This window comes from Salmo salar, chromosome 13, assembly GCF_965601325.2.
Source record: "Salmo salar chromosome 13, fSalSal1, whole genome shotgun sequence".
Classification (NCBI taxonomy): domain Eukaryota; kingdom Metazoa; phylum Chordata; class Actinopteri; order Salmoniformes; family Salmonidae; genus Salmo; species Salmo salar.
The window spans coordinates 55718762-55731154 of record NC_138303.1 but is presented as its reverse complement, the minus strand read 5'-3'; the positions used below and the strand labels follow the sequence as shown (position 1 = coordinate 55731154).

Genomic DNA, 12393 nt, shown 5'->3' with positions numbered 1-12393 from the left:
TTAGGTTTTTAAAGAGAGATTTTTGTGTGTGTTTTGTTTGAAAATATGTTATCTATCGCTAAAGTTCAAAATGAATGCAGAACAAAGCACTGACTGTTGTGTTGAGTTTTCTCAAAGCCAATTAAAACTTCAGTCTATTGTTCTAATGTAGAAACTGTCAAGTCGAAGAACGAAACAGACCACTTCAATACAGTAATAATTTGTAATTACTTGCAAGTGTGACAGCACACGGCAAAGGTAGGTACATTTTCACGCTTTCTCCATATCTGCTGCTATCAACGGTGAAATTTTCTGATTGTAACATATTAGAACTGGAAATATTTGGAAAAATATTTGGAAATATTTGGAAAAATAGTAAAAATAAAGAAAAACCCTTCAATGAGTAGGTGAGTCCAAACTTTTGACAGGTAGTGTATAAAGTACAGTACGAGTCAAAAGTTAGGACATACATATCATTTTCTAGGGTTTTTATTTATTTTGACTATTTTCTACATCGTAGGATAATAGTCAAGACATAAAAATATGAAATAACACATGGATTCATGTAGTAACCAAAAACACTGGTCACTTTAATAATGTTTACATACTGTTTTACCCACTTTATTTGTATATACTGCATACTAGTCATGGCTCATCCTTTATAACTACTGCTGTACACTAATTATCAATTCATATACTGCCCATACTGTCTATACACACCATTAGATACTGTGTATATATGTATATACAGTGCCAGTTAAAAGTAAAAACTATGAAATAACACATATGGAATCATGTAGGAACCAAAAAAGTGTTAAACAAATCAAAATATATTTTATATTTGGGATTCTTCAAAGTAGCCCCCCTTTGCCTTGCCGACAGCTTTACACACTCTTGGCATTCTCTCAACCAGTTTCACCTGGAATGCTTTTCCAACAGTCTTGAAGGAATTCCCAAATATTCTGAGCACTTCTTGGCTGCTTTTCCTTCACTCTGCAGTCCAACTCATCCCAATCCATCTCCATTGGGTTGAGGTCATGTGATTGTTGAGGCCAGGTCATTTTATACAGCACTCCATCACTCTCCTTCTTTGTCAAATAGCCCTTACACAGCCTGGAGGTGTGTTGGGTCATTGTCCTGTTGAAAAAAAAATGCTAGTCCCACTAAGTGCAAACCAGATGACTGCTGTGGTAGCAGCAGAATGCTGTGGTAGCCATACTGGTTAAGTGTGCCTTGAATTCTAAATGAATCACAGACAGTGCCACCAGTAAAGCACCCCCACACCATCACACCTCCTCCTCCGTGCTTCACGGTGGGAAACACACATGCGGAGATCATCTGTTCACCTATTCTGCATCTCACAAAGACACAGTGGTTGGAAAATGCAAATAGTCTGGGTAGCCATTTTATTAGCTATTCAGAGGTCTTATGGCTTGGGGGTAGAAGCTATTTAGGAGCCTCTTGGACCTAGACTTTTTGCTCTGGTACCGCTTGCCGTGCGGTAGCAGAGAGAACAGTCTATGACTAGGGTGGCTGGAGTCTTTGACAATTTGTAGGGCCTTCCTCTGACACCGCCTGGTATAGAGGTCCTGGATGGCAGGAAGCTTGGCTCCAGTGATGTACTGGGCCGTACACACTACCCTCTGTAGTGCCTTACGGTTGGAGGCCGAGCAGTTGCCATACCAGGCAGTGATGCAACCCATCAGGATGCTCTTGATGATGCAGCTGTAAAACCTTTTGAGGATCTGAGGACCCATGCCAAATCCTTTCAGTCTCCTGAGGGGGGATAGGTTTTGTCGTGCCCTCTTCACGACTGTCTTGGTATGCTTGGACCATGTTAGTTTGATGGTGATGCAAGAAGGGCTTTATAAATACATTTGATTGATTGTTTGAGTACACGTTCTGGTAATCCGTCTGGCCCTGTGGCCTTGTGAATGTTGACCTGTTTGAAACTCTTACCCACATCGGCTGCGGAGAGTGTGATCACACAGTCGTCCGGAACACGCTCATGCATGTTTCAGTGTTACTTGCCTCGACGCGAGCATAGAAGTTATTTAGCTCATCTGGTAGGCTCGTGTCACTGGGCAGCTCTCGGCTGTGCTTCCCTTTGTAGTCTGTAATAATTTGCAAGCCCTGCCACATCCAACGAGCGTCGGCGCCTGTGTAGTACGATTTAATCTTAGTCCTGTATTGACGCTTTGCCTTCCTGGTGCCTTCCTGGGGTCCAGTAAAATTAAGGCTGTTAATACAATTTTATAAACATTTCAATACATTCACAGATTTCACAACTCACTGTGTGCCCTCAGGCCCGTACTCCACCACTACCACATATCTAGCACATATCTACAGTACTAAATCCATGTGTATACTGCATATGCTATCGTGTGTATGCATGTGTCTGTGCCTATGTTTGTGTTGCTTCACAGTCCCCACTGTTCCATAAGGTGTTTTTTTTATCCGTTTTTTTTTTAATCTAATTTTACTGCTTGCATCAGTTACTTGATGTGGAATAGAGTTCCATGTAGTCATGGCTCTATGTAGTACTGTTTGCCTCCCATAGTCTTGGGGACTGTGAAGAGACCTCTTGTGGCATGTCTTCTGTGGAATGCATGGGTTTCCAAGCTGTGTGCCAGTAGTTCAGACAGACAGCTTGGTGCATTCAACATGTCAATACCTCTCATAAATACAAGTAGTGATGAAGTCAATCTCTCCTCCACTTTGAGCCAGGAGAGATTGACATGCATATTATTAACATTAGGTCTCTGTGTACATTAAAAGGGCCAGACATGCTGCCCTGTTCTGAGCCAATTGCATATGGATGACACGTCAGCACATACACATATCTCTCTCTCCTGGCTCTATTTTAATAAACCTAACGCAATGATAAATGTTAGTGCTGGTAGTAGCGCTATAGGTTCGGGGGTGTGTCAGAAACATTTTTGCTTTTTTCATAAGCAGAATTATGGGCTCAGTAGCTGGCAGTGGCGCGAAAGGGATGGGTTTTGATGAATGAATATGTTGTGGGCTTGTTGAGGCTTGGCCCCTCACTGGCCAATCAGAATGTGCTCCATGGCTAAATATGCGGCTGCTTCGAATTGTGTATTTAGGGTATTTTATGCATTGCATTGTCATCAACTTCAATACGAATGCTAGTCCGTCATAGCCTTGTTCGTTAAATAGCCTGTCCCATATTTGCTAAATATGTTGAACATGTTTGCAGTCCACATTGTTCTAACTGCATTGCTTCAAAATGGAAATACATTGTTCAACATAGGCTATGGCATTAGCAGTGATATAAGGGATAGGCCTACTCTAAATCGTAGTCTGGACATGGACATGCCAAACGTAATCAATAAGCGAGATTAAATTTACTTGGCTCTTTATACAGCCTTAAAAGACAGTGTATAATTCTAATCAGATTCTATTAAAAACAAAATAATAACTTGTTTTGAATAGTCTGTTTAAATACAGTTACAGGTACCATAATTGCTTCCCGGGGGCATATAGTAAAGACAAGACAACTTAGACTATGGACGGTTTTACACACATCCAAACAGTTGTATGCACATCCCAACTTTTGCTGGATAAAGATCCAATATAAAGAGAAAGGCTGAATGTGCTGATCGCAAATGTAATGTTTTATAAACATCATGGAGCCATCTTACAGATCATATTCCAGCTTTTCCAGAAATAGCAGACTAGATTTCGCCGCATTCGAGCCATGGACGTTCTCACCATAAACCCATGGACGGTGAATCTTTCTAATAAGTTTCTTTTTTAATCAAATAAAAAAAAATGGCATGAGTCAGAAGCATGATATCTTAAATCGCTTCTCTTGTTCCATGGCACTGTGCGGACAGGTAGGCCTAAATGTCTTTACTCATAACATTCGCACTATACACAATACTAGGCTCCTGTCAATTGTATCGTTGCCTATGTACCGTTGGTATGGCATTATAGGAGGACTGAATACAATAGTTTGGAGGATCGTGTCTTTGGTAATCAGATGAGGGGCGCTCTTTGAAAATGGGGATGGATAGCCTACTTGAACAAGCGAAAAAGCAGGTATGGGAATTGTGAATAATGATTCAAAATGTGTTGCAGGTGCATGGTAACAGTTGAATAAGATGAGAAAATAGAGCAAACCCGCACCCTGATCTTGCTAGTATCATTGCTCTTTATTAAGGTTTACATATCGGCTTCAAGGCCTATTTCAGAGCTTTGATGAAGGTCTTGAGGCCGATGCATAAAGCTTGATAAAGAGCAGTGTGAGGGTTTCTTTTTTTCCCTCAATTGTGAATAATGAGCACTGCATTAAAACGGCACTTTTGTTTTTAAGGACACACTTTAAATATTGCCACCCCTCCCACCTCAGCTCAAGCGAGATGATGTTAGACAGGTAAATTGCCGAACCTGGTGTAAGGGGTGGAAAATGCCAGTGCGCCTGTTTTACGTGACACAATTGCGGCTAACGTGCGCTTGACACTTCCGTCCTCCTTAGCACCAGCTAAAAATAGAGCCCTCCATCTCTCTCTCTCCCTCTCTCCCTCTCTCTCATCATAAAAATGTGTTGCCATGTAAATGTCTATGCTATATGTTGACATGATCACATAAGGTAATCTAGAGCCACAGATGACACATAAGGAAAGAGATAAAACAGATTTGTCACCCAGAGAACTATTTCATATCATGTAGGGTCATTTTAGTTACTTAAGTTGGAAATAAGGAAATGACAGGACGTAAAGACATAGGAAATCATTGTATCACTTACAGTTGGCTACTTTAGTAGAACAGAGCATACAGTAATGACATTTCATAGATTCCTTGATGCCAATGAATCTACCTAACTTCATAATCAGAGTTCCTTTCAACCCATCTCTTTCTCTCATTTCAGGACTTCATTCAGAAGTGGTATATAAAGACCAGTGGATCCTGAGTGTGTCTTCATTACATGGTAAGGGAGGGCAAGCATAAAAACCTTTGAACTTTTGGAACAACTGAAATGTTGAATCACATACAATTAAATAAAATACAATTGAAATGATTGCTTAAATAGTCATTACTCAAAATTGCTATTTCATTTAAATTTAAGATTTGTAAAAATTTGGCTCCACCTGGTTAGTCCCATTTATAAAAGCCACTTTCCATTTCAACAAGTAATTATGTATAACCTTATTCAATGTGCCCTTGAATTAATTAATAAAGTAGCATTTAAGTCCATATTTTGTCCCAAAAGGTTGTGTGGGGCTTCCTCTTGTTTCATGCCAAGCATTACATGAATTCAATTGGATTTTAAAACTTTTAAAAGTCTATTTGAAATTAATCTAAATCAACATGTAGCCTGTATTACTATTAAACAGTTACTTCAGGATATTGAGTTGAGCTGTCTCTCATCCCTTTCCACCATTTGCTACTCTGCAGTGATCTTTGACATACAAATAACAGAACAGGTATTCTTGGAATTGACACGGGCTGCCATGGGCTGAACTCACATCCACATTATGTTACTGTAGTCTCTCATACTGTACATTCATGCCCACTGTCACTAACAGGACCTGAGGGTTAATCTCATTATTGTTATGTTCTCAAGCACAGAGATCCAAGTTAAGCCCATTATATTTCACGTGGACAATGGTGGAGGTAATATCCCCACATAGCATCTCTGAGGATGCATGTTCTGTAGATGCAAATGTTCCACAGCTGAATAATATTCCACCTTCTGGTCATCTCCATAAGCCTGTTAACATCCTTGAACATCCTATCATTCTTCTACCATCCTAGAAAGCCTCAAAGTTCCAAGGTAAACAATCAGCTATACACCTAGCATTAGTGGAAAACATGATGAAGCAAGTTTCACATTAACTGTACTGTACTCTGCCAACAGGACTACTAGTAAGATCGAGGAGCAAATCTTCCCTGTTTTTTATCGTTTGTTTTAAAGTTACACCTGAGAGTTTAACACTAGAAGCGCAGATGCAGTCATTTTGACAGCGTATTAATTTAAAATGTAAATACCTCTGCAATTTTTTAAGTCACGCAGCCCTCCATCCTTGACTTTTCCTAAATAAGTCTATTTAACAGACATATGTTGTTAGAATTTCAATATCACGAATAGAATTTGTGTTATAAGCAGTTTGAAGAGGACAGAGCAGATTCTGAGGTTTCCAAAACACTTACCTTTGCCCAAAACAATTTAAGATATGAGCTCTATTTCAGAATATCACTTTTCCAAGAATAACCGCTGTTCCATTGCGCTCCACATCTGAGCACGGGGGTAGCAGATCACCTACAGTAAAATAAACGATTGAAACTACTATTGTGTTCCTTGAAATATATATTATGTTACCCAAGACCTCCATAAACACAACCAAAATATTATTTTCCCAATAGTATATATTAAATGTGTTTATTAGACGTTAGAATGTTGCAGTAAAATTGTTTGCTCATTGACGTAATAAGGGGTGTAGTGAGGCTCGGCAGTTTAAGTGTTAAAAAATGTTGTTCTTAGAAAATCTAAACCTACTGTATAATACACTTAGAATTTTTTTTGTTCCAAACGGATTCTTCGGCTGTCTCCATAGGATAACTTGTTTTGGTTCCAGGTAGAACCCTTTTTGGTTCCAGGTAGAACTGTTTTGCATTCCATGTAGAACCCTCTGTGGAAAGGGGTCTACATGGAACTCAAAAGGGTTCTACCTGGAACCAAAAAGGGTTCTACTTGGAACCAAAAAGGGTTCTTCAAAGGGTTCTCCTATGGCACCTTTTTTTTCTAAGAGTGTAGGTATAATTATAATCCACTCTTCTTTCTTTTATTTTACAATATGTCATGCCCACACACTAATCAGCCACACATCACAAGAGCGGTGCTAAATTACAGGCGCTGCTCAGTTTGAGCTTTCAAGACAAAAATAAACATTAAAGATGAGCCTCTGTACTCTGGTCTCACTGTGAGATAGAGTACATTAATCAACCCAGTGATTATCAAGCACATTTTTCTTGCAGAAAAACATTTATAGTTCTGTCCTCCTTACATTATGCTGTTCATTATGTTCATAAGACTGCCAGCACTTTAAAGAGCAAACATTATTAATCTTGCCCATTGTTATCAGACACCACTTTTGAAACTTATAACAAAAGTCTACTTTTTGTTCTCTCTCCCTGAACTCATTTCATAAAGCACATCAGTCAGGCTTAATGGCTTTTGTGAAGTCTGAGTCCTTTGGAAAGACAACCTAATGAGCTTTACTGGCCTTTAATTCACATAGATGTTTGTCCAGAAATAAGTAAGCACATACCCAACTATGATGGTTTGAGAAGATGTCATTTTTGAGAAGACTGAGACTCTAGTCCTTGAGCTTTCGACAATGTCTTAAAGTATTTGTCCAGTGTTCCATATTTTTTTAATGAAATATTACCTAAAATGTATTACGCTATTAATTAAATAGATGTCCTTCCAAAACATTATAATTAATGATGCTAAAAAGCAGCTTTTCTCAGTGCCCCTGCTTGGCCGGTTAGAAAATAACAGAGTGGTTTGGGTATGTACTGGTAAAAATTGTCAATGAGACATGCATACCCTTGGTTATTCAAATTAGCTCCCATGTGGGGGCACTGGGGCAGATTGCCCGAGCCCAGCTGCACCAAGTCAAATAGTAAGGATGGATTCAGGAAATGCACTATGGAACTACTAGGGCACAATAAATGCAGAGTGATTATTTCACAAGCGTGAGTCGTTTCTGTCCTTTGGTTTGTCACTGTTCGTGAAGCCAGCTATCTAGCTACTGCTTCCACCTATATCAGTCAACAACAGTTAACTGCTTCTAAACAGCCAGCAAGCCAACTCTTACAAACCGCATCATTTCAAATAGAAGTGACTGGCGAGAAAGTTGCTTCATATGCTTTGTCCTTTTTCTGACACCAGCTGCGGATTGCTTGGCTTGCTAGCTAGCTTTTTTGTGTGCATTGAGTGTGCACTCCTGAGCCTGTCTTCCCTAGTCTCAAGAAGGATCTACCTAGCAAACAGGGGACATCCTAAGCACATTAGGCGACACTTGTGGGGGTCGTAGAGCAAAACGAAGACCACCATCGTGAGAGTGGTAGTTAATAGTTAGTAGGTGAAACCATTCAGACGCTACAGACGTTTTCACGAGAAGACCGATTTCTGGGATATCTCATGGTCTGACAAACACCGCTCTAGCTCTGCCACCTTTAACGCAGATGCGGAAGTGCGATATCGGCGGATGTGGTGGATTGAGACACATCCAATGCAAAAAAATATATCTCTAGCTTAAACTGACAGATTTTGATGGGGACTTTTTTTATTATGTTACTTAGATTGACTCTAGGGGGTTAAGTACCTTACTGTGATTGTTTTCAATTAAAATAGTCAAAAAGAAACAAAAATAGCTTCTTAACAAAGACCAATATCTCAAGCAATACGTTTTATAGGACTGTCTGGGCGTGGTTTGACTTGGGAGAGGAAAACTGAAAACTAGCTGTGATTGGCAGAGAGGTTTGGAACTCACTGTCTTTAACTAATTTACCACCTGGTGACATCACCAAGCAGGCCAAAACTCCATCGCAACAAAATAAGCTGAAATTTCAGGCAACTCTTATACTAAAAGGGCGTTATCATAATTTTCACAATTTAATAGTATTATTCCAACATAGTGTGGAAATACATATAAACCACAGGAAAATCATGCTTTTGAATGCGCTGAGCCTTTAAGTTGTATTTTTAACATGTGCAAAATTTAGGAAATCTCAAAATGCTGTAAACCATAGAGGTTGTGAGTTCAAATCCCAGGTGAGAACATGTTGAATAATAATTATTGAATAAATAAACACAAATCTAATAATGTATGTCAAAGTGTATCAAATGTAGTATGTAAGTTGAAAACTAAACTGTGAATTGATCAATGGTTCACCATTCAGGGCCTTGATGGGCTTGGCAACAGTAACAAGGGGTGACCAAACGGGTTCTTTGGAAGCTAGGATGGCCGTGCCCTGGGTAGAATGTGTAGATGCTCTACAGACTATCAGTAACATTTCAACTAATTATCTGCTAACCCTAACACTGGTTCTAACCCTAATCTTAACCCTAACCCTAAACTTAACCCTTACCCTAACCCTAGCCCTAACCTTAACCCTTACCCTAAACCTTATTATAAACCTAACCCTAACTGTAACCTTAGCAAGCAGTTGCTTATCAACAGATAGTTTGTTGATAGTGTGACCATATGTAGAACATCTACAGATGGAAAATCTGGACTATCCAAATAAAGTGTGACCTTTTTTGGGTGGGGATAGTATGTTTCTTTACAACCAGTGGGTGACGTCCCCGGAACAAGCCGGGAACTAGACAAAAACCTCCACGGGACCATGACAGAACATTCTAAGAGCGTCCTATAAAAGTCCTTGAGGATTTCCCTGGAACAAACCAGGAATAAGACAAAACCTCCAGGGGACCATGACACATCATTCCAAGAATGTCCTAAAAACATCCTCAGGGATGTCCCCGGGACAAACCGGGAACTAGACAAAACCGCCCGGGGATCATGACACAGCATCCTGACCATTTTAGGCGACCATTTCGGGACCAAAAAAAATTTGAAAACATTTTTAAAGCTGCTGGGCCAATCACATACGGGCCTGTCTCGGCCAAAGAGGATGATTGCATTATACAAGCAAATTGTGTTTTTTTTAACAGTTTGTTTAAAAAACAAGTTTGAGATGGGGTTTTACTCAGTGTTTTTTCTCAAATGTATGAATTGTCCACAAGTACAAGGAGAACGAATTTATTTGGGTATGAGCAAACAGTATATTATATATATTTTTTTATTATTTACTTTAAGAAAAGCTAAAAAATCCATAGAACCTTTAGCCATCATTTGTACTGACAGCAAACTTGAGAGAGGAGGGGGGAGTCAAAGGTTGTGTTCTGTGAGACAAGTGTAACACCTGCTGGTACTCAGCAGTACTACTGGAGGGGATGCTGATGCGATGCAGCCCACTTGCAGTAGTTTTAGCTCTGTTAGAATACGATTGTGTTGCATTTTGTGGATAATATTGTGCAATATAGATTTTTCTGTAGAAGGAGGCCCGGCAAAAACAGAATCAAATGTTATGCACTGCACACCTTTTCATCAGAATACTGGAGGTTGTTGGGTCAATACTGCTGTTGCCTCATCAAAACCAACTAAATGTAGTTATGGCAACTACATTGAAACATTATACAAATTAATGTTCTCGGAAAGTTCATTTCTCGTCACACTGACTGAGCCAAGAGTATTTGTTTTATTGCCATCATTGTAAAGCTAGCCATGACAAGAACTTAGTGAGTGCATCATGGAAAAAGTTGTCACAAAATGATCTGACTCTGTTAAATGGGCAATGTGTCAACATGAAATATCCTGCTAACATCACAACAGGTCATGGTAAGTACCTTCACCTCCAAAAACTGATGCAAAGGACACTCATTGAGCCACCAGCTGTCTCTCACTATCTTCTTCAAACAAACACCTCCTATGCTCTTTAGCATGGCTGAATCAGGAGCAGGTAGCCAATACATAGGTCACCAATCCCTGAAATCCTCTGTACATCTCAGACACAGGTCACATTAGTTATGTCCGATTCACTGGCCCTCTGCTTGGACCACTAATGTCACTTAGTAAGACAAACATGCCTAACGAGGCGAACAATTGGATTGCCACTTACCATTTGATTTCATTGAGTGACTTCTCTTTTTTCCGCTGACGCTGGCAAAGACCACAGGCCCTTGTTCCGAGACCCGTCTGCTCCAGGGGTATAAATGGGGAGATGACCTGGTGTTCTGCCTCAGGTAATTCTTCTCTCAGCATTTTTGCTACTCTTCTACAGAGCTTCTTCACCACCAACAACTCCATAGGTAAGAGCTTAGGGGTCTATGTGTTTCACTGGAGGATTGGGAACAACAGTAGGGTTAGAGTGGTAGATCTTGGGGATGTAAATGCAACTGGAATATGAAAATGCCTCAGAACTCTTACCGTTTTTGTTGAACAAATGTATTTCTATGTACTATGTACTTTACTTCATCTAGTACCCAATAACTGTAGTTTTGTTGATGTAGGGATATGGTTTATTTTAGAACATACTGAATGACAACATATAGACAGGATATGGGTCGTCAGCATCACACAAAATGAGTAATATCAATCCAAGAACTAGAATAGAGATTGTTCTCATACATTGCATGAAGCTCCCATAGTGTACTGTAAGCAGTGTGAATATATCTGTTTCATTGTGTTTCCTTCCTCCAGCCTACCATCACTATGGCCTTCTGGCTCCAAGCTGCGTCTCTGCTGGTGCTGCTGGCACTCTCCCCCGGGGCAGACGCTGCAGCTGTCCAGCACCTGTGTGGCTCTCACCTGGTGGACGCCCTCTATCTGGTGTGTGGAGAGAAAGGATTCTTTTACAACCCAAAGAGAGATGTGGATCCCCTTATAGGCAAGACACCTCTAGCACTGTCTGAATTCAAAGACTTCATAGCTGCTCGAATACTCAACTTGATCTAAGACCACAAGATGCTTTCCTGTTTTTGTGTGTGTAGAAATAGCATGTAGGAAACTCAGGGTCACTATGAAGAACAATGTTGTGGAACAATGTAAAACCTACAAATATTTAAATGAATGTGAAGGCAAGGATGAGACACAGGAAAAGGCATATACAGTAGTCCATACAACATATGCTGGTTTATGTTGTGGTATAGCACTCACTCAAAATATTTTTCTCCTCTTGCAGGGTTCCTCTCTCCAAAATCAGCCCAGGAGGACGAAGAGTTCCCCTTCAAAGACCAGATGGAGATGATGGTAAAGAGAGGTAGTGTAGAGCAGTGCTGTCACAAGCCCTGCAACATCTTCGACCTGCAGAACTACTGCAACTGAGGCCTGTCGCACCACTTAGCCTGCTTTCACCCACTGCCACGGTCAAATTCTCAGAGACAGCATCCTATTTCAAAGATTTGCAAACATGTAATGCAAACAAGAAATGGTCTAGACGTGTTTTATTTTTCACAGAAAATAAAGTAATATGAAATTATCAAGGAATTTGAGTTTTGCTTTAGGGGATGGGCCTTATGTTCTGAGTAGGCTACTATGACTTCTGTGCAATTTGTGGTTTTGAGTTTACATGATATTGTAAATGCATATTGCGGTAATTCAGACATGTTCATATCATGTCCTCTTAGTTGCCTCGATTGTGGTACTATGCAGTTAAGAGCGGCCTTGCACAATGACCCCTATTTCTCCCGGTATTGCATTCTTTTGACCGTCTACCTTATCATAATCAACTAATGTTACAGTGTTTTCAAATCTATTATGCTCTTTGCTAACATCAGTCAGTGTTTTTGAGATAGGCATATGCACAGCTTCATTCACC

The 12393-nt window shown here is 40.0% G+C and overlaps 1 protein-coding gene across 1 annotated transcript; it reads left to right on the top strand.

Annotated features, from left to right (window-relative positions):
* Nucleotides 1-10810: 10810 nt before the first annotated feature.
* Nucleotides 10811-12054, top strand: LOC106567474 (insulin). Its single transcript, XM_014136745.3, has 3 exons — nucleotides 10811-10885; nucleotides 11277-11463; nucleotides 11758-12054. The coding sequence occupies exons 2-3, from the start codon at nucleotides 11289-11291 to the stop codon at nucleotides 11898-11900; spliced, it is 318 nt and encodes a 105-aa protein (XP_013992220.3). The 5' UTR covers nucleotides 10811-10885; nucleotides 11277-11288; the 3' UTR covers nucleotides 11901-12054.
* Nucleotides 12055-12393: the final 339 nt, after the last annotated feature.

What these genes read in the sequence shown, in the direction of transcription:
- LOC106567474 (XM_014136745.3), top strand. Translation starts at nt 11,289, where the DNA reads ATGGCCTTCTGGCTCCAAGCTGCGTCTCTGCTGGTGCTGCTGGCACTC. An exon ending in AGATGTGGATCCCCTTATAG is followed by an intron (nt 11,464 to 11,757) that starts GCAAGACACCTC and finishes CTCCTCTTGCAG; the next exon opens with GGTTCCTCTCTCCAAAATCA.